Below are 22,966 nucleotides of genomic sequence, written 5' to 3'. Positions count from 1 at the left end.
TGTCCGGCCCGGGCTGGCCGACCCTGCGCCGGGCAGTTTGAAATGCACTGATTGCGAGACTGCATCGAAGGTGTCCAGTCCGTTTGAATGACTGACCTTGCGACGGGCAGTGCGAGATTGCAAGCATGCAACCCTGCAGCGAGGGTGTCCGGCGCGGGCTGGCCGGCACTGCGTCGGTCATTATGGGGCTGCGGTCATAGCCTAGTTGTGACATTAGGCGCCAGAACATACACAGTAGCATAGACCGAAGTCACAGTAGCGTGCCGCTGAGGCGACTGCGGACCGATGTGTCACTGGCTGTGACTGCGGCGAGTGTCCCGAGCCGTGAATCTCCCCGGTGCACGATACCTGTGAGTGCGGCGATGATGGCGGCGCTGTCCATGGTAAAAACCGGGTAAGGTGTTTCACACGACTCGATTCGACGCTGTCAGGATGGTTGGGGTGGCCAATGGCGCTAGCTGTCACGTCCGTCGCTCTCGGGGCGCGAGCGACGACTGGCGGGTAGCGCCGCGCACAACGCATGCGCGCCGTCGTGCCGTCAGCTGATAGTGCGTGAGCGAGCGTTACCTTTAACAATCATATATTTAACCATTGTTTTGGTTACTTCAAACTCAACCATGTGTCTGTCGACGAGAGACGGTGAGACCTGACCAATTTGGTCTCATCCTACAAAACTGAAGCTCGAAATCAGGCGTTACGTGGACGGCTGTATCTTGTTTCTGCCCCGTTGTTACCACTCCCTCCTGACGTTGCTCGCTGCTCATCATTGCACCTGTGCCCCAGCGCTGCGGTCCCGTGTCTGCTCCCTTACGTCCTGCACCCCAAGACAGCTTTACCCTAGCCCAGGTGCGCCTACCAGCCCTCCCTGCGCGTGGCTGGGACCACGTCAGCGCGGTCGGCGCCGGCGCCGGCGCGGGGGTGTCTGCGACTGCGACTGCCGGCGGCCGGCGCACACCCCAGTCCCGCCTCCAGTCGTCGGCCGTCGGCCGTGCCCCCGTGTAGCTGTCGTCCGGCCCCGGCCGCCCCGCAGTAGCAGCCATGAAGCCCGTCGACAGCCGAACCCGCTTCATCAGCCCCAACTCGACCAGCGAGAGCTTCGCCAGCATGATCGCGGTGAGTTGGTGACTGGTGAGGTTGACAGGCGTGCTCGGATGGTGAGTTAAAAATTTGATCGCGAGCCGCTGTGGGTCGGTGATGATTCACGGCTATTAGGCGTAGCAAAAGTGGTGATCAATGCCTAGTGGATTTGCTATGAGGGCTGAGAGATTTCACGATAAACTGAAAGTGACATGATTCGATTAGATCATGATGTGCGACAAAGGTACCAGACGCTTTGGGGGGGGGGGCGATATTTGGGAATTAGGTCATTATTTAATTTGATAGATATCGTGATTGTACCCTGCCACTGTACCTACTTATGTTTGTAATTAATTGAAATCCTACATAAGTCAATCAGATTAGATCAGTGTATTGCATCGCAGATCGCTAAGCCCGTCACAAACAATCAATTGATCGGCGTTATTATCTCCTTATATTAAGTATAAACAATGTCAATGCATGATTCAGATGCAGTTGCTGCGGCCAAGACCGCTTCAGCAGGAAATAGTTCACTTTCATGAAATTATTTTTTTTTGCAACGATTTATTATTTTTTATGTTCAAAATAATCAGCAAAGAAAATAAAACCTTTTTATAACAAAAGATTTTTTTTCTATATTTTGATATAGGAAGAACTTTTCAGTTTCTGTAAGGCACACGCGATCCAGTATGAAAAGAGCATGGGTCCCGAAAATTCTTCAGAAACAGAGAAATTATCGCAGCCACCGGCATTTGGGCGATCTGCTCGATCTGATAATGTTCCCCTGAATGTCCTAATTGATCAGTACGAGAATTTCTCTAGAGTTCTCGTAGATAATTTCTTTAGTTTCTGAAGAATTTTCGGGACCCATGCTCTTTTCATACTGGATGGAAATTTATGCAAGGCACACATCCTCAACGCAATCGGGACGAGAAATAGAATATCTTTGCCTAGGGTGATCGTTGGGCTGTAAAAGCTCCTGATTTATGCTCGTCTCAGCCCAAGCTACGGAACTGCTATTCCAGTTCAAAACCCATGTTAAAAAGTGAACTATTTCCTTTAACGGCTGGCGTTAGCGGCGAAATTGCAAGTAACCGGCGGCACATTTATCCGCAAATTATTCGGATGTCGACCGTTTCGATTGACGATGCTTATAGTACCTATGCATTATGCATTTTGATATCCCCTCGGGCTCAAGAAGACCTGTGAAGGAACACCTACTTTCAGTAAAGCAGTGTCAAAAACTGTCAAACGACAAACGAGTCATTTTTATAACGCCAGCACCTCTGGCGACCTCCTTGTGGTAAAGCACGAGAGGTAACTAAAAGTTTTGCTCGCTTGGACCGAGGCCAGTTACAATATAATTGTGATTGTCTTTTTCACCTGCACTCACCTATATTTCCAAGTTTACAAGCTTGTCTTGAAACGAGTTAATACCAAAGGTTTCTCATTATTTCACGAACAATTTAGTACGGCTAACGCGTTTCTCTTGAACCAAAGAATCATACAAATGTGCATTAGTGCTCGGAGGTGAACGACGGCTAAATTCAAGATTGAAGTTTTGACACGCATACCTACACATTAAGCCCAACATCATAAACTGCTATTTGGAGCATGAAGACCGGCATTTTAAAGGTTTCGTTGCATGCTCTTACGATTAAATTTACTTTCATATCGATCTAGCTTATTAGGGCTACAGCCCTAACATTTTCTCGCTTCTTTGTTCAAGAGCTAATACCGTGCCATGAATGTGAGCATTTTGACAACCACTGCTTAGTGCTTACCCTGGTGATCAATTTTCACAAATTATAAATTTGCCAAGTAGCCAAACGTTAAGTATACATTTTTTTTACATCGAAGCCGTCCTTCATCACTGTTCCAGTGAATGCCATATTTGACTTCCCAGCGGATGTTCAGGCAAGCTCATGTGTTGCATACCCCCAAAGCAGTTTTATTCAACCCTTTGTATTATATTGATGGATCAATGCTTGGTCGATTGCTGTTTGATTACCCATAGCCACTTATGTTGTCTTTCTTACTGCCTTTGCGCTGTGTTTAGGCTAAATGAGATGCACTGTTCTCAAAAGATACTATTAATTTAGTATAAATCAGAAAAAACTAAGCTGAAATTAGGAAATTAGGACTGAGATGCCGAGCTGTCCATTTTATTTCTCAAAAGTGGAATTTCACGTTTTTGGAATTATTGTTTATGTAATTATCAACAAAATTATTATCAAAAATTATTTTATGTTGCTTTTACCGACGGCTGCACTGCAATGCTTACAGATTAGCTGTAATGCCGACCGTAATCCCTAGTTACAATAGGTACCTAAGCTAAAGCCTATCTGCAGGTACCTACTATTGACTATAAAACAAGGGCCCTCAACTCAGACTGATTAGCAAGTCAAGACGCTGGGTACTCCTACGTCTGACGCAGAACTCCTCAATTCAACTAAATCCGTACCTAAGCCTACCGTAAAGCGCTAACTGCTGCAATGCTAATTAGAAAACTTTGCCTTGAAAGACCTGTGTCCGGTGTCCACATATCGGTAGCACTTGTTCTCGGTTTGTCTGTGAGAGTCTGACGGAGGTGTGTGTTTCCGCAGGATGGCCGCCCCTCGCAGCCGTACGCCGTGGCCGACCCCGACCTCTCCACGCCGTCGGAGGGCGCGTCGGACGGCGTCGGCGGCGACGGCGGCGGCCGCGGCAGCTGGGGCAGCCAGATCGAGTTCATCCTGTCCTGTCTGTCGTACGCGGTCGGCCTCGGTAACATCTGGAGGTTCCCCTATCTGTGTTACCAGAACGGAGGAGGTATTTGTCGCGACGACAGCGAGGCACAGGTGGAGATGGATCATCTGACGCTGTGGGCCCACCTGGTTATCTGGATGTTGGAGCGCAGCGCCTGTCGAGAGCCGCGTAGTGGAGGCGCTTCTGCCCGCTAGCCCGTGCTTCGTTTGGGGACCGCGCCTCCCTTCCATCAGTCACTCACCCACCTATTTTTCTCTCGTTACAGGTGAAACTTCGTCGATTGGTAAGCTAGGGGCTGGCTTGAACCCTGGGTGGGACAGCTCGTTGAAGAGCTGAATTGGGATTTGGCGCTGCGCTCTTTACATACAGACAACCAGAGATAGCCCACAGTAAGACGTTATTAAGCTCAGTTGCGATCATTTATATTGGTACTTGGCTTAAGCTCACGTCGCATGGCCATCTTGTCCTTATTGTAGCGTTAGTATTCTGTCAGATTACTTTGGCTCGGCTTTAGAAGCATTGAATGGTTTCAAAATACAAATGCCTTGAAATTGTTCTGCCGGGCGCGGTACATTTAGTCAGCGCCGTGTACGGGGCGGCGCCGTGGCGGCGGGTCGGCCGTCACACCGAACCTCCCAGCCCGCGCAGGCGATATCAAGGCACTTGTATTGAGTCGCGTAACTGGAGGTCGGATCTGCATCCCGTTGGATGACATACACGGGAGCCTCTGAGCGTGCGGCGGTCGGCGGCCGCGCGGCGCAGCGTTCACTGGGCGGCCCGGGCGCCCCTGCTAACACGGGCGAGCGCGCGGCGCGGCCGCCGACGTAGCCGCACGGTGGGAGGCTCGAGTTCAATTGTTCACAGGCTGACGCTGGGCCCGACAAAAGGCCAGCGTGCCAGAGGGCGAGAAAAGGCCATCGCAACTGCACCAGACGGTTTAATTTCCATCTGTGCCGTGTGAACCGAATCCTCTCCCTCAGTTGCTGCAAATCTCCCAGCCGGGAATTGTGTATCGGCCTGACCGATGATTTGGAAATGAGAATCGCTCAGGGCTATAAATGTCACGATGGTTCTATTCTAGCTTGATTGGTACCCCTTTCAGTCATAAAACTGTTGGATTGACAGCTAATGCCTTGCGTGATTCTCATATTTCATATCAGTTCATATAAACACGACTGATGTTTCAGATAACATTGAGACATCTGGGGAGCAGGTCTCAGTGTGATTCAGCCGCATTACTGAACGCTCGCGTCATCCGGCTTGTTGCGGCTTGCTCGGCAGCTTTACCGCGAGTCGCGGCTTTTTGCTCACCGCTGAGTCTTTTGATTGCCTGGGTCGCTCTCATCACACATAGTTCGCATAGTTTATCCAAGAAGTGTTCAGGTCAGCCGCCGGCATTGCATGGTTGCTATTGCTCACTCGGGGCCGTGCAGACTGTTGGTATACTGTTTGGATCTGATGTGACTGCTCTGCGCCTCGTTACCCCGCACTGACGCCGGTGCCCCGCCCGCAGGCGCCTTCCTGATCCCGTACGCCATCATGCTGATCTTCACGGGCATCCCGCTGTTCTTCTTCGAGCTGTCTCTGGGCCAGTACACCAGCCTGGGACCGGTGGCCGTCTGGAGCGTGTGCCCGCTGTTCCAAGGTGCGCCGACACGCCGCCGTTGCTAGGATACGGCCGCGGCGGCCATCGATCCGTGCCGCCTGCGCAGCATCCGCCGGCGGCCGCCGCTGGCGCCGTCTTCTGGCGGCTCCCCGGGGCCCCGCCGGGCCGGCCGCCCTCAGGGAGGCTGTGGGGGCCCAGGTGCCGTCTGGGTCACCGTGTCTGGGTTCCTCAGCTCCCGGCGCGAGTCGAGCGGCGCGTGGCCGATCCTTTTCCCCGCCGCGGCGGCCGGCCCGCCGGAGACCGATGGTCGCTGCTGTTACTGGCAGACAGTTGGCCCTGGCCCTAATGTAATGCCGCTATAACGGCTGCCGATGGTACGACCGCTAAAGCGGCGGCTAACGACGCCGCGGCATCGACCGGCCGGACCTGGGCGGGGCGGGCGGGAGGCGGGGATCCGGGAGGGGGAGCGGGGAGGCCGGGGATTTCAATGACTCACATGACGGGGTGTGGCGCTTTGGGTCAGATTTTCTCTCACCCATAAGATGCTGTGATTTCTCCCGCATGTTGCCACCCTGCTTGTGCTTGGTTCTGGATATGAGACGAAGGTTCTCCGTCTGACGTGACTTCTGTGTGCTTTCTGCAGGCATCGGATACGCCATGTTCTTCATCTCGCTGTTCATCGGCATTTACTACAACATGATCCTGGCGTGGACCATCTTCTACCTGGCGTCCAGCTTCACTGACAGCCTGCCGTGGAACAGCTGCGACAACTGGTGGAACACCGAAGGTGAGCTCTCTGGGCTGAGCAGCGCCGGGCCTGACGGCAGCTGAGGCACGGGCGTCGGGCCTGAGCCATATGGCGGATCCTGCCGTATGGCCTGTCAATGGAAATGTGATATGGAGACTTGCTTTGGAGCATGTGACTTGCGAGTATATGTCACGTCAGTAGATGTTAGCGGTAGAGTGTTTTTCTTTTTTTTATCGACAATCATCAGTACGGTCTCTCGTCGCCCTGATATCGACGGGGTGGTGTATTTACAAATCACGACTGCAACTTTGGTTGCTACTCCGATTTTCTGCTTACGCTGGCTGATCCAGCCATCAGTATCAACAGTCTGGGGATTATGTGGTCAGTTTTCGCCGGGTAATCCGTCTGGCGCGGCGGCCGGGTCCGCTGGCCGCCCCCTCCCCCGCCCCCGCCCCCGCCCGATCGATCGCCGCCGCCCAGGCGAGGCGGCCGTGCCGAGCCAGGCGCGAAGTGCGAGCCAGACTCCGCCCACGAGGGTGACCTGGGCCGGCTGCCAACTGCCAGTGGCCCCATAGTGCGCCGCCGCTGCCCCATAGCGGCCGGCCCCACCAGCAGACATGACCTCGAAGAAAGTGGTGGGCACGGGGACGGCTTGTGCACGTGTTTGGCCTACATGTATATCAAACAGTCTGCAGGCATCCAACACAACTCTGCGAGGTCTTGTCGGCCAAGGCTACATTTTGTGCACATGTCCGACCTATATTCCACACGGTACAATTGTGCCCGTGTTTGAGCGCTATTCCTCACGATTCAGTTATGTCCGGGCCTGTAGGGCAATATTTTACACGGCAAGTACGATTGTGTGTCCGTGTCTGGGCAATATTTTTATGGGGCAATGTGCCCGTGACTGGCCGATATTATACTCGGTTGCTAAGTTTTGTGTCGTTGATACGGTCAGTATTCCACACGGCATAGTTTGCGCCTTTGCCTGGTCGTATCACAAAGGTACGGTTGCTACGTTTTGAGTCCTCAACGGTATGTTGGCCTAGTCCGAACAGCGGATGGGCGGCTGCAATTAAAACACTGCCGGGAGTGGGTGGATGGTCCCTGACGTAAACCGTGACCGGCTGGTGGGCGGGTTGGTGGGCGAGACATGTCAACGTCCGATAAACTGTGGCATCGTGGGGACTCGGTCGGGCATTTGTTAGGCTGTTCAGTGTTTGGGGGGGGGAAGAGGGGGGCTGATTCATACCGGTCCAGTGGGAATCAAAGAAACGCCGAACGGTATGTCTGTTCCACGCGTTAGCGGTATCGGCGCTCAGCTCAGGCCCGTACGGTGCGCCGCTCGGTATCGCAGCAGCAGTGACCCGGTGCCTTTGTCGCCTGCTCCAGGTGCGTGCCGGAACGCGGGTGAAGGGCGGCGGGGTTTATGACCAAACTTCATGACGCTGCGCATTAAACATCGCTCAACTCTGTTTCTTTCTCTTCAAGGCCAAGTGTCCTTTGACATGAATTGGGCGGATGTATGAAAATGGGAGCTTTTTTACAGCGGCGAACCTTCTCGCTGTGATTGTATATAGTAGGGTTTGTTCCAAAGCAGAGTTCCACTTCAGGACAGAACTTCTGGCTGTCATCTCGTCTCAAGTTGGGGCTCATCGTGATCTTGACTTTTAGCCTCCTATTTCTCGGCTGTTGAACGGCTGAGGGCCCGTCTGAGCCGGCTGCCGGTCACATCCGGTGGTCTGTCCGCTGAAATTCCTGACCCGGAGTCCGACATCGGCCTCTGGGCCGGTGCCAGCGCCAACGCTGCTGAGTGGGCCACCGGCACGGCACAGGGGCGCCCTGGCCTAGACGTCAACGGGGTGGCACGCGCCCAACACGTGCTCAGTGAGGCTCTGAAGGACGCGACCGGTGACACCGACGGGGCACAAAACATCGATCAAGTCATATTTCAATACGGCTAATTTGAGCCGTTCGGAGTTTTCTCTTGTTTTTTTTTTCTCCAAGGATATTTTCAGCAAGTTATCCGTAGCTAGATCAGCGCATCCATAACTGTTACGGCCGAGCTAAGACATCTGCCGGCGCGCAGATGGTGACCCCTGGTTAATGTGTCGGTATTGGCAGCTCGGGTGCTAAACGTCTAAACACTCATCTGAAAGTGCACGAGTGGGGCGCATCAGTGTTTGTCTTGGACCCGCCCGAAAGTCTCGGAAGGGCGACGGAAATAGCTCGAACGCATACCGTTTAACACCCAAACATCCGCCTCTTGTCCTTCGACCGCGGACTACGGAATAGGCGCCGGTAAACGCGGTCAGGTCTGAACAACTATCAGGTCAGGTAAACGGTCATGGGTCTGAAATCAGTCGGTGACACACCAGGGAAATAAGCTAAAATTAGAGCGCTCTATTTATTGCTCCCGCTACTTCACCGTCTCCCATAGGGTCCTGTGTTGAGCTGGTGTCGAGGCTCTAAAAATGACGCCGATTTTTGCACCCTTCTCACGAAAACCGCTCGGACCGCCTGGAAACCAATTGTTCCGCTCTAAAAATTTCATGATCGACGGGAAAATGAATGAGGAAAAGATTGGTCCTGAAATAATTCTGAACTCCCTGTAGAACATATCGAAATATGGCTGCAAACTAGGAGCATGTCAAAATCGACAAAACAATACAAATAAACTTACCGGGATTTTTTTATTTTCCATGCATCTGTGTATGAAATCAGTCGGTTTTTCGGAAAAATCATCTTCTGTTTAATAAATAATTCCACAATTGCAATCGAGAAAAAAAACATTTCCGCTGTGACAGCAGTTTTGGCATTGTGCCAGTAGTGTGGCGTGCGCGGTGCTGCGTGGTCGTCGGGACGGAGTTGTGAGTATTTTCGGTGTTTTAAATGGTTGATGGCCATTTGAACCAGCTTCATATTATTTCCTACAAATTTTTACATCAAATTATTGCTTTGAAAGACCATTGAAACCCCTTATCTCTTCATGAAGCACGATCATATTCATCGTCGACGAAAATGGCGCGGGACTCCATGTGCATTCCGATAGAAATAAATCGTAATTTAAATAATATTCGATGATAATTATCATATTCTAGTGACACATTTTCATAAAATAAGGCATAAACTTTGCAAGGAAGTCAACATTGGATAATTGAATTCTTATTTTTCTCAAATATCCTTGTAGTAGTCAAATGGCTCAATTGTTAGATAGATGTAAGTATATGTTTTGGCTTGATGTTTGCTGTGAAACCACCCAGCCACTTGCTGGTTGAGTGGTTTTCTGATAATTACCTGATAATCATTTCTCCTTTTCCTTAAAAGAAACTAAAATTCCTTTCAAAGTAATCCATTTTAAGGAAAGGCGGCCTGCTCATTGCATTTCATGTTCTTGTTTTGTTATTGCTGGCAGTATTTTGATACAATAATGCAATAGGTATGAATTTTTTGCAATAATAAAACCTAAGACGAACTTAGTTAATGCGTCAATCAAACACCCAACAGAAAGATTGTGAGTCCTTGTGACGTGAAGTAGAATATTCTATGAATGTGTTATAAAGAATATGCCAAATATTAAATTAATTATTATTTGATACCAATAGCTGAGCAGGTGAATTATGCCACAATATAATTTCATTTTCTGGTTTTGAAATAGCCGGCAGTATTTTACTTCAACAAATGTAATATACATGGAATACATGTTGTTATGTTACCTATGTTAAAAGTTTAATAACAGCCAACAGAAGGAGCTGTTTCAGCAGATAATGTTTGTACCTTATGCATTACCTTTCTTTTCTGCAGGACCATGCTTCCGCTGGGTGGTCGACATTTGCCTCCTGAAGAAGTTGAGCAACATGAAGACCACCAGATGAGGTGTCTGCAGTTCATGTGGAACTCTGCAGACTACAAGTGTTATGCCAACCACAACCAAAGTGCTGTGATCATGGAGGTATGAACCTCATGACAACACTTCAGATTTGCAGTTGAACCAAAGTGTGATTCAAACCACCTGTGGCATCTCACTCAATGTGTGAACAGTGTGATTATTGTGCAGTGTTCAGCTGCAACTAAGACATTTATTAGTGACTTGTTTTGCAATTAGCCACCAAAAGCATTTTTTGGGCTGGCTGCTGTAATTTGTTGTGCACTGCGCAATAGTGGTAGTGTTTTGTCACTTGTCAAGTTGTCAGTTGTGCATGTTGCATGTTTCTCTTCCCTCGGCCCTCATTATCAGTTAAGTGGTGAATTGGCATCACTCAGTCTCCCCAGATCTCCATTGACTGTCTGTCAACCACCTAACTTGAGATGGTATTTGCTAATAGTGTCAGAAAAGAAGTGATTGTAGACATTTTTAGGAATATGAGCTCCGTTTCATGCGTGTTCCAGTGGTCATTTTGTCACATGTCCCATAGTGTAATAAATGGAAACTGTTGTTCCCTTTTGAAGGTACTCGCGGATGCAGAAAGCGTTGGGCCTAATTATTAAACGCACCCTCCTATCAGCGACGCACGAAATCGACAAATATCATCCTTTTTAGAACAGGAGAAAACGAAAACTTGTGAACATAGCTGTACCTACAACAGTGCATAAGGAATTGAAATTCTGGGAGTTTTTGAAATTCGGAGAAACTGAAGTTGTCGACAGGTATGCCCCCTGCACGTCAAAGACCGCCTAAAAAACAAACGTCTACAAATGAAGGCAGTATTCGTATGTTCGTTGTAATTGCAGCAGCCTAGCAACATGTATTGCGGTCCGATTGCGAATTACACTCGTGCTCAAAAACTATGCCGGTAATTGCCAATGCACTTAGGTCATAGGTGAGGAGAGGAAGGGTTATGTCATATGTCAACATCATAGAAATGGCTTCATCTGAGCTGTGCCTATTGTAGTTGTACATAATTCAACCAATCTATGCATTTCGTTTCTTGCAATCTACTCATGCTTTCACTCCAGCTTCAGAGTAATCATTCCATATTGTACGTCTTAAGATATTGATTTCTATGGCGGTTTGCAATTACTAGCCACGTCTCACCTCAGTTTGGTGGCCCCGCATCGGCCCACTCGGCCGCTCTAAAATTGACTTACGGAGGAGGATGGTGGCTTTTATTTTAGCTTCTCCGCCGACTGCGGGGAGCGCCGTCGCCGAGGTAGGAGCAATAAGTAGCTTATGTTTGGGACTAATTTCCACGTTTAATTAACATTTTAATGTTATTTTAATTAATTCATGTTAATCTTTGACGCATTCTCTTTCTATTGATACCATCCACCGGTCTGAGAATTACTGCCTTGCTGCGTAAGGGCCGATAAAAGATCACGTTTTTAGGGGTATCTCTTCAACATGGGGCAGGAGCAATAAATAGAGCGCTCTAATTTTAGCTTATTTCCCTGGTGTGTCACCGACTGAAATGGCCAGCCGAATCAGACTTCAGCATTGTTGAGTGAGAGTGACTGCGTCTTGTAGCGCTGAGTCACTGAGTCGATTTGTCTACCATCCGTATCAGACACGACTCAGCCAGCCACAGAGTCGATCAGTCACCCGGCCGAGTCATCGAGTCGGACAGCCACGGAGTCGACTCCCTGATTCTCACCGGCTGGCAGCCACCAGCCACGTCACGCCGTAGACAAAAACTCTCCTGTCTGCGAGCCAGTGGCGGGCGGTGGTGTGTGCCGCTGACTCCGGTATTTCGGGACCGGGCGGCATGACGTCAGCCGACCCCCCGCCCCCCCCCCTCCGGTCGTGTGGCTGTGTGTGTGCTGTGTCTCAGGAAGGCCAGCTAGCTCAGTTTGTTCGATCGCGTGACTGCACCCGGCCCGACTCGGGCCAGCAGGGTCGTCACGGCGCCCAACTCCAGGGCTTGGGTCGGCTCGCTGGGTCATGGTGCCCGGGCTGCAGGGTTTGGGTCGGGTCGGCGTGGAATTTTCCATCGGCGCGCCTGACTACCTGTGTTTGCCAAGGCCGGTCGTATGTAAATGTTCCCGGGGTCTGATAATGTATTGGCTTACCAGACAGCAGGCCCAGTTGTACGGCTTCTCGCGGCATTGTCATTTGTATTTATTTATGTGCAAATCGATACCATTGCATTAGAGGTGGCAAAATGTGGGCCCGAGGACCCGGTCCAAAGAACCAGTCTGGACCCATATGGGTCCAGACCGGTTCCTGGAAATTTTCTGACGGGTCTAACCGGGTCCTACTGTGATGATGCCCCCCCTGGGGGTCCGGAAGCGGTGGGGAGTATGTTTCAAAAAAAAAAATTGTTTAATAAAATTTCGTTCATCGGGGGTGTTTTCTGTCCGAGATGGTTGCCGACCTGCGCCGTGCTCTGGAACGACCTCAGGTGAGTGTTTTCGGCTGGTAGATCCTCAAATGGTTGATTAATGAGTTGATTTTCTTGCTGTTTGATTTCTCTCTTGTTCAAACGTAATTACACACCCATTTCCAATTGCTGGTCGGTCCGTTGGTTTCAAGCTGACCGATTCCTTTCCGCCACCGTTCCTTGTGCCTGGGGCTCGTCACAAACAATATTTATAATGAGGCTGGCTTGTCGCTTGTCAACATATAGTCTTCACTGCCTAGGATGGTATCTGTCTCATAAGGAATTTAGGACACGGATGTCTCCCCAAAGCATATAATTTTGATGCCTCCCTTGAGGACATAACCTGAAGCCACCATCTGATACCTGATAGCTACCCACCATTCTCTCCCTTTCTAATGCCTATCATCCCAAAGATAATCGAGTACATCCCCATTTAATGTCGCCCTCAATGCTGAGATTAGATCTCCCGCTGGTCCTTACACTATATGACGCATACCTCAATCTCCCTCAGACTCACTCTCTTTGTCATACCTCTCTCATCCCACTACAATAAATTTGATCCCGCGTCGACCTCTCAGTCCCTCCCAGCAATTATTCTAACTCCCTCCAGCGGTACATATCAGGGACAATAAACGCAATTTGTTCAATAGACTCCGTGATTAGTGTAATTTTCATCTAGGCTTACTCTTACCTCCCAACGACTTATCGCGCCCCATTCCAACATTGGAATCGTGTGTGCTCCTCCTAGCACCTCTTGGGCTCCCTGGCCCAATATCCTCGAACACCTACATCACTTGACCCTGATTACTTGTCTAAAGGTGCAACGCAGGTAGCGATTACATTATTAGCGTTCGTCGAGGGTGTGATTGGTTCAATCAATCTCTGCCGGCCCACTCTCTTCGAACACCTACATCATTTGACCCCGATTACTTGTCTAAAGATCGACGCGGGTAGCGTCAGTTATTAGCGTTCCTCGGTGGCTTATGATTGGTCCGTCAACCTCTGCCGCTCACGGCACATCTCTGTTTCCCTACTAAAATCCCGCGGCCGGACGTTGGTTACTGACCCTTGCAGCCCTTCTGTGAGAGACCGTCTTACGCGTTTTCACCTAACGAACCGGTGGACACAAGCCTGCTACCCCGACGACCGCAGTCTCTTTGGGCTCGAACAGGTTCCTACCCTCTCATACAGCCATGGCACCCGCGAGTGGCGCCTTTCAATCATTGACCGGTGTGATTCGAAAGACTCCATGACTTATCTAACCTTCAATTTTATCCGAAGTCGTAGAAGTTTGTCCTACAGATGTGTTTTTCACGCGCGTTAGCTTCATGAGTGATACATGCTGTGGCCTTCCAACGATGGGCTTAATCACTTACCTCATCTCGGCGGTATTAATCCTTCGCCCAATTCTTTGACTCTCAGTCTCTCCCCTCTTGCGGAATTATCCCTCGCCTTATCCTCTGTCATTTTCGTATTTGTCACTCACCTTCGGCAGTGTGCTCCCTCGTCCTGTCTCTGTCTCTTTCTGACTCACCTCTCAGCTTGGGCGTCTTATGGCGTTCTTTGTTCTGATATCTGCCTAACATATTTACTTACTTACTCCGTAACGTGAGACAGTCCAATCCTAGAAGACTTAGACGTATCAGCAGAGTCAAAAACACATGAAGATGAAAGTGTTGCAACATACCTCCTCTCCGGCTAGCATCCATCCTTAGATCTTTCCTCCTTTTGTAATTCCGGTTTCAATAGCTATCGACCACTTCAGGGTCACTCCTTCTGTATCTCCTTACCTGTCTGACCCGTAGAATCCCTTCAGTCCATGTGCGCACCGCTGCGCGGTACGAATCAATTGTTACCCGCGACCCGAACAAAAAAAAAAAAAAAAATCATCGGATAGAGAAATCTGCGCCGCCAAATACTCAGACCATCTACTACTCCTTTCATCTACACGATATTTACGCCTATCAGCCGAAACGTCTCCACCGCAGCTTGCTATATTCACTCAGTGACGTCATATTCCAGGAAACAGACTGTGTTTGTTTACCCTTGTTGATCAGTAATGACGTCATAAGATCGTGTCGTCTGCGGGTTGGTACGCGTATATTCGGACTTCTCATCGTCTAACCTTGGACACGCCAACTTTGATCTGAATTTCAACTTGACTATTCTGAGTGTTGCCTGTGATTTAATGAAGTAATTCTCGGTAGTGCCCAATCATTTGTAATCATGAATATTTTTTTTTGTGGATTGCCGTCTGGCGTCCCTCCCCGCGCTGTCGCAAATTTCTCTGGGGTCGTAAGTATTTGCATCAAGGGAACTCTAAGGTAGTGCGCCGGATTAGTCTCAATTTGGCATTTCGATTTAAAAAACAATTCAACTCATGTGATTTCATGTTATCTTACTGAACCGATTTTTGTGAGAGTCAATTTTATGATGCAGATTTTTATTGACATACTCGACCAGATGATTTATTTAACTTGCAATTGACAATCGACTTGTGGTGTTCTAATTTAAGGAAGCTCGGTTTACCGATTGCTATGTTGTTGAAGGTGTACAAATTTTGGCAAATGTGGTATCCAATTATTCAAATGGGGAACATCAGCAATGGGAAATGGCTATATCAAATCAAAGACCGGAGCAGTAAATTACAATAAGCTAATGGGGAACTGACCATTGGAGAATGATGCTAATTTTTAAACTAAATTGATGACTCGGCAAAGACTGGTGTAATCAATAGTACGCTCATTGCCATTTCTCCAGTGTTAATGTTAATGGTAATTTGATTTATTTACCTAGTGGGTACTTTTGCTGGCAAACCTGCTATTATAATTTCAGTCAAGGTAGCTGTCCAGGATAGAGGACAATCCGATAGACAGCCCTTCGTTGTATCTGTTCCGCCATCTGACAAAGTGTGTCATGTTCAATGATGCCTTATAAATTTCAATTCCAGGATATCCCTTTTTAAGTGAAACCACACTGGTCCGAAACTGTGGTGTTAGCATCCGAGGCCAGATATGAGATCAGTTGTGACTTGTGAGGTCAATGATCGTTGACATTGAAATTCCATGTTCAATAGATCATGTCAATAGAAAGGGATCACATAACCTTAGGTGTTACTGGGAATAATCTGACTTGAATTGATACATGTTGCTGTTTATCATCTGCATTCATTAATTTCTACATATCCCTCCAAAACTTTGTAAGTACGGTTGTCAGTACTTTTCACACCACGCATGACATGAGGTGAATGTCCTCCAAGGCTTGGGGTGGCAATGACCTTTGACATATTGAGGGAACGACACTAGAAATGTGACTGGGGTTGGTGCAATTTCCTCATAAGTCCCTGGTGCTGCTCAGTTGAATCTAACACCATCTGACTCAGCCATGTCACTTTCTTCCAATTTCGAGGTTTTAGTGATGCACGCTCAATCATAACCAAATAATTCTCCATTCCTGCCTTTAGCCTATAATTGTCTACTAATCTGATTTGGTAGCGTGCCTCGCGATGTACAGTTTGGTTTCGACTGACAAAGGTAACCAGTTTCTCCCAGAATCAGACCGTAGAGTTGTTCACCAAAATTTTCTAAATTTTTGATCATATGTGGCTGCTGTCTATTCTCCCCTTTTTTGACCACCCGCAAATTTGTCCGTCTTTTCTACTGAGGTCATCGTGGGTCAATCGTTGAAAGAAGGGTTCGTCCAGCTGTCTTAACAGATAATTTGTTTCTCTCAGCAGGTCCATATTGGTGCATTGTTCGCGGTGCAGCTGAGGGCCGCTGACCAGCGCTCTTTCCGATCCAGCGGCGAGGGACCGGGTTGTGCTCGTGAGATTCACTGTCTTTGCCGTTGGCCTTATCTGGGTTATATTAACATGACGGTCACGTTGCCTGCTGGTTAAATGAGTTATCACGCCTTACTTGAAAGGACTTGAAGGGGTTCGACAAATTGAACGTAATTACATGCAATGATCTCTAAATGCTAATTCCTTTGAGAATGTGCCCGGTGATCAAAAGCTATCTTGTTTGATTTCCTCATTTGTTAGATGTTGAAACGAAGTTGAAACTCAGACCTTGGGTTTGCTGTTGGTCTGAGTTCTTTAAACAAAAGATATTTCATCGAATCTATACGATATCTGTGATTTAAGCCAACGCAGAGAGTTAGGTGATAACCATTTAAAATGCTGGTAATTATGAGCTTAGCGGTGACATGACCTTGTTCCACGCCTGACCGGCGATCATTCTGACTCACCGACGCTTTTGGCGCCGCCTAGTGGATGTAGTTGTAGGTTATACGGGCTAGGTGGCAGTAGAGTGCCACGCATCTAATTCGTACCAAAAGCTTTCATTTATGGGGTCGATCTTTGTAAAGACTGAATTAAAACGTTTTGCTTCGACATCCTCCTCCTCCCCCTCTCTCTCTCTCTCTCTCTCTCTCTCTCTCTCTCTCTCTCTCTCTCTCTCTCTCTCTCTCTCTCTCTCTCTCGCTCACTCTGATCATTCACATTTGCTCTCTCACTCACCCACTCATTTCAGTCAGTCACACGCAATTGCGTGCCGACAAGAGGGACCTCTTGCGGCAGTTTAGGGAACCAGCTTGGTCTATTTCACGCTAGGCGGCACTGCTAGTACTGTCAGCTGCATCTGAGCGCTTTCGGAGTTTGTACCGAAGGCAAATGGATCTTGTAGGTGGCGCTAGTGGTGCTACCGTTGGTGCGTCAATTGATCTGTTAATTGTTTAAGGTCATGTTTAAGGTCAAAGGTCATACATTTTCATTTCGCGCGGACTACAATCGCTCAGTTTTTAGTAAAACTCACGGGGCCCAACATACTCCCAAAATTAATCACAAATTACTTCAAGGAACGGGTGGGCGTGGTCACGTTCACAATCCCTGTGTTAACTAACTTGAGTGGGCTGGAAGTGTAGGCAAATGCTGCCGGCGGCATAATGCGTGGTGTGACCGTGCACGTTACGTGGTTCCTGTCAATTAATTGGGGTCTGCAGACTATTCAGTAATCCGATCTGAACAAAACGGTCCTTATCATACCTGAATGGTGATTAATGGGCGGTGATAATTTCTCGCTTCCCTCCGTAACAAACTCTAGATGTGTACAAGCGGGGTGACATTTTGACATAGTCACATCACATTGAACGGTAACTCGCTTGATGTTTATGTGTAATTGTCTCAAATGATGCATCAATTTAACAACCGTGACATTTCCACGTTAATCTTTGATATACCTCGAAGGGGGAGCTGGCATCAATATCAGTTAGGTACTGATGATGCTAGGAGAGAAAGGGGGATTGATTGACAGGTTACGAACAGCGATAAATTTATAACGATTGAAATGGTGATTCAGATTTGTATCGGTTATATGAACGCGAATCACGAAACGACTCAATGCTGATTTAATAACAACCCGGAAGGCGATTCAGACCCCCAGCGTTCTTGTTCTGGCGCTGAGCTGCCGAAGGAGCAGAATAATGTTTGATGTTTATGTTTACTCTCCTTATCCGAATGTAACTGAACACGTTACGACTTCTTGGGCCGCCTTCGTATCAAACCTTATCCAAATGGTGAATCTGTCCCAGGAATGTGGCGATCCTACGCTGACCGTCGATTTATCTCGAACAGCACTTGTAAGAATTGAGAATCGATTGACAGACTTGGGATTAACACTAGATTGACAATGGATTGATACGCTGGCCTACCGAGTTCAAACTAGTTAGATTATGAAACGGCTTATGTTGACCTACTAGCTTCGAACAAAAAAAAAAGGGATCTGTGATGGTCGCATGGTGAGGAGTGATCATTGCATTTCCGTTGATTCGCGATCAGATCGCCGCGGTGCAGTCCCGGTGAGTCTGTGATGTTATGCCGGCGTAAGGTCGTGTGGTCGACGTGACAACTTAAAGATAATTACGTTAGCGGTCTCTGTGAATCCGAATCAGCAACATATCTGAAGTAACCCTCCCTTCTTTCCCAGACAGATTATTGAATTTTCACGCTATATTTACAAACGGACGATACAATGCTGGTCATTTTCAACCGGTGTACCACGATCGGTTGTCAGCTCGCCAATGCCAACTTAGCCTTAAATCTAATCCCAACGCCCTAACTGCAGAGAACTTAATTACAAACCATCGCGAATTGAACCGTCATGACGTCATCTGACGTAGTTTGACGCGTCAATAGTGACCAGCGCCCCAAAAATGACACCACCTGACCTATTCCCCTCCCCTCATACATTGAATCCCCCACCTCACTGCTGCCAGACCGCGCGCGCGATGGCCGACGGATAGCGCTCCCCCAATACCAATGTAATGGTGAGCCATTAGCCTACACTGACCATTACTGACCCGCCCCGGCTGTCGCGCTAACCCTCTCCCCACCCCATTGGTAATGCCGGACTAGTCGGACCCATTCACACCCCTCCCCGTCTTTACAAACAGACGCACCACTGCCGCGCTACTCGGTCGGGAGCGGAATGTAATGACCATCTGCCCTCCCTTACAAACAGGTCGTACCGCGGTCTGCCCGGCCGGGACGCAATATGGAGCGCGCGAGACCATCCTACCGCCCTCCCCTGCACGGTGTTAACCCATTACCCTCCTAATGGTGGCTCAAGTTAGACCTCAGGGAGTGGCATTTGTAATCCAGATCAGAGACATCCGATGGGTAAATGGGAGGTGAATTGTCCATGACGGGAGGCAGTCTTGATGGGGCGGACAGATGAGATGACTCACTTGACAGTGTTTGATGATTGCTGTCCACTCCAGCTGAGGTCCGGTGCAGTGATGATCCGATCAGCAGAGAGGCCGCTCCGGCCGAAGCCGGGCGGGGGTGTCCCGCGCCGAGTCCCGAGGCGTTCTGTCTCTGGTGGTCGACCTCCGGTGATCCGTCCCGGGTCTGTCTCGTCCCCTTCTTCTTCTGCATTGAGTTTTTGTTCTCCTGTGATTTCCGGGCCGGAGGTTCCGGGCGTCGCCGGGCCTCGCTGACCGGGGCAGAAAATTGGCGACATCCCGTCTCGCATCCGGAGTCGAGACCGTCGCCCTCCTCCTCCATTCCGCCGGAACGTGACGTCATCCTCACTTGCTCGGCTCATCCGTCTCAGCTGTCTCCTGCCGGATGACGTTTTCACACTCGATTTTCGCCGGATGTCGGTCCCTGCCTGTGCCGGACGGCTGACCGCAACGACATCCTCTCACCTTCCTGTCAGCTGCGTCGGCAGGATGTGCGTGGCGCCAGGCGTCGGGAGGCTGGTCCAGCACCGGGAGCAGGTGGTTCCGGCTGCGTTTCGTTTGTCGGCGGCCACTGCGCCGGCCCGGATGGGTGTGTTTGTACTCCACCCTTCGGCGAGCCTTTGATCTTCGCTTAATGGTGACCGGCCGACGAGTCGGGGATCGTTTGGTCGACCCCCTCCCCACGCCGGCTCAGCGCCGCGGCAGACAGTGCGATCGTCCTTACGTATAGAGTGTGAGAGATGTCTTTTTTTGATGTACGGAAAAAAATGTTACAGCTTCCAGCTGTTACATTTTCAGGCTTCTTCTTTTAATTGTGCCCCCACAATTAAGGGTGGGCTTGTTCTGCATGGTAGTCGGCTGGCCTTCTTCGTCTGCCTTGGCTAAAACGTTGACGTCCTCTGCCTTCCTGCGATGCGAGGTGCTGTTTCTGGAATCCATATGTAACGTCTCCTCGATCCTCCGACAGCTAGGTGTGGTGCAGCCATCCCCCCGAGGTCAGTTCCCTTGCCACCATTTGCCCTAACCTAGCTTACACCCTAACCATCCCATTAGTGACACTTCCCCCTTTCGGTATTCCATCCCCCCGAGCTAATGACAGCAGGTCATGTCCTAATCGTTTTCCCCCAACATTCGTAAGGTGGTTGCCTGACAAGCCGAATAACCAGTAAGTATAACAAATCTGTTTTAAGTACTACACACCATCAGATATCTACCCCTACATCAAACCTAATGACACACCGCGCGCATATTGTCACATCGGTACATACGTCGCTCCATGTTGGTACGACGGCCCGTGGTGGCTCCCTGGTAGCCACTTGGACGAGAGGTCTAGGGCCTTCCCCCTGACCGCCGCCTGGCGTGACCCCCTTGGTTGCTAGTGTCCAGGCCGGGGTCGGTCGTTGTAGTCGTGTAGTCCGCTTTGTTGGCGCCAGGGCATCGGGCGCTTTTAGAGCAGCGCCTCTGCCAACGCCTTGGTCGATCTGGTTCCCTCCATGGTTGGGCGCTGTTGTCGTGAAGTCCGGTTTGCTGGCGCCAGGGCATTGGGCGTCTTTGAGCAACGCCTCTGCCAACGCCCTGATCGATCTGGCTCTGCCATGGTTGGGCGCTGTTGTCGTGAAGTCCGGTGGCGGTAACCCGCGAGGGTGCTCTGGAGCTGCACGCCTCAACGCCACAGTGGTAACGTTGCTTGCCCTGGTACCTGGAACAAAAGAGAAGGGGAAGGGTGCTTCTTGGATCCAAGGGGGGAAGGGGGGAAAGTTTAAGGCGGTTGGACATGACCCTTGGAGTGGGTAGGATGGGGTGTGGAATGGTTGTTGGGCAGGATTGGTGTTACAGGGGTTTGTTGTTCGTCCTCCATGGAGCACATCAACTCTCCGTACCTCTCCTTGGTGACCACTAACCATGCCTTTGTTTCTGTATTGCAGTTATCTGGGTGGCCTGTTTTCTGTTTCACCAGCTGCTCCGTGCGTTCCCATTAGTTCGACTCACTCAGCTGCCCCGCATGCTTCGAACTTCTGGTTTCCAAGGATTCCTTTCGGTGTTTGTGCGACTTGGTAAGTCGGTCTTCGAATTGTTTTGTTGCAGATCTGCTCAACACCATGTTCGATGGTTCAATCACGTCTTCCGGTTCATGAAGGCGCTCTCGTTCGTTTATGTGTTTTGCAGCTGTTTCCTTCGGATCCAAACCGAGCGCCTTGGTATCCAGAATCTTCGGATCGGATCCATACTTCCTTTATTCCTTTTTCCCGCTTAGCCAGACATCTGAGTGTTTTGTTCGCTGACACCACGACTTCTTGACTTCGTAACAGTTGGTGGTCTTGATATTTGGTCTTCGGCGTCTCCTCCTTGGGTGGTGGGTAGTTTAGGGGAGTCTTCTGCTGGTGGGCGACTTTTTCCACGGCTTGTCTCGACTCAGATGCTGATGGCGTTGCTGATCGGCTGGTTTTTCTCTTCAGGCTCGGTTGGATATTCCTTCGTTACTGCTTGGTCGACTTCTCCACTTCTCGGAGTGATGTTTCCTCCTGGAACAATCCATCTTGGTCCCTCCTTCTCCGACACCGGTTAGGCAGAGGCCGCCGCTTTCCTTTAGAGTGTCGCCTCCTTCCGTTCTCCAGGATGATTTTGTTGGCTACAGAGATTCAAAGCTTTCTACTGACCGCTCGACGACGATGCTGTTTTTTCGGACGAAACTAACTCCGATGATGGCGTCACGGTGAAGTTCGGCGTATGGGAAGGCGTCATGTCTTCTTCTGTACTCCTAACTTGAATTTTACTGCTGTTTCTCTGGTGACCGGTTATCATATGACCTGAGGCGGACCGAAGAGCCACGCCCGCGACTTGGGAAGACTGGCTGTTGATGATGTCTGACGAGTAACGCGAGAATCAGTGCCGGTTTCCTTTGGACCTCCTTTCGGCGGGAGTACTTTATACGTCGGTCCGTGTCTCGTGCTGATGATGTAGCGAGGTGGTGGGCTTTCGTGACCAGGTTAGCTGTTTTCTTCTCAGGCTGTCTTCAATCACCTCTGATTGAGATTCCCGTAGATCCTGGTGTTGTTTCCTGTGGAGGTTGAAGGAAAGTTGCGTCCATTCGTCACGCTGATCCCCATGCGAACGATGATGTCAATTTCCCTGATGCTGTTGATCTCTCGGGAGGCATTCGAAAGCTCGGTGCCGCGGGCGGTGGTAATTGTAGCACATATTCAGAGTAAGTCCCTCTCTCGCCTGGCTTGGTTGTCGTGTTTGTTGAACCCCTGCGGTCTTGAGGTCCGGTACGTCGCCATTCCTGTCCGATTGCTTGGCTTTGCTCTGATCGACTTGCTCTTGGCACGTAGGCTTCTCCTTTTCACCGTACTCAACGCCAGGTCAGTTTTTGTTGTGGATTTTGGAACCGCAAGATTAGCGTAGCATGGCTGGTGTGTTTCCTTCCGCTCCTCTTGATCTCCCCCTCAGATTTTCCCGTTGCTCGCTGGAGGCAGGCTTTGCTCTTCGCGTTCCAGTCGTCCCGACGGCGCAGGCTTCTTCTCAGGTTCCTCCTCCCGCGTTTGGAAAGACTGCCACGATCTTTCCGACCACTTGTTGCTGCGAATTCGGGAACCTTCTTGTGTAGCAGCTCAGGACCTTCCCTTCCCGGTGGCTGGCTGCCACTGTTTCTTCTTCATCTGCCATTTCACTTCATTGTCAAATGTCTTGCATTTCCTGCACCCTTGATCTTGATCTTGTTGTGATCTG

The 22,966-nt window shown here is 49.8% G+C and overlaps 1 protein-coding gene across 4 annotated transcripts in view; it reads left to right on the top strand.

Moving 5' to 3' along the window:
* Positions 1–867: 867 nt before the first annotated feature.
* LOC122382182 (sodium- and chloride-dependent glycine transporter 1-like) overlaps positions 868–22,966 on the top strand; it is a 59,755-nt gene continuing 37,656 nt past the window's right edge. The window contains exons 1-4 of one of the 4 annotated variants that reach the window (XM_043367172.1): positions 868–1,113; positions 3,684–3,888; positions 5,339–5,470; positions 6,075–6,218. In XM_043367172.1, coding sequence (XP_043223107.1) covers positions 1,039–1,113; positions 3,684–3,888; positions 5,339–5,470; positions 6,075–6,218 — 556 coding nt within the window. In that variant the 5' untranslated portion in view covers positions 868–1,038. Of the gene's footprint in view, positions 1,114–2,437; positions 2,713–3,683; positions 3,918–5,338; positions 5,471–6,074; positions 6,219–22,966 lie in introns of those variants that run through there. The other 3 variants (XM_043367190.1, XM_043367180.1, XM_043367200.1) reach the window with 3 other exon arrangements.

This window comes from Amphibalanus amphitrite, unplaced genomic scaffold (genome assembly GCF_019059575.1).
Source record: "Amphibalanus amphitrite isolate SeventyFive unplaced genomic scaffold, NRLGWU_Aamphi_draft 000011F_arrow, whole genome shotgun sequence".
Lineage (NCBI taxonomy): Eukaryota > Metazoa > Arthropoda > Thecostraca > Balanomorpha > Balanidae > Amphibalanus > Amphibalanus amphitrite.
Note: the sequence above shows the minus strand (reverse complement) of the source record. Positions and strands in the feature narration are given on the sequence as shown.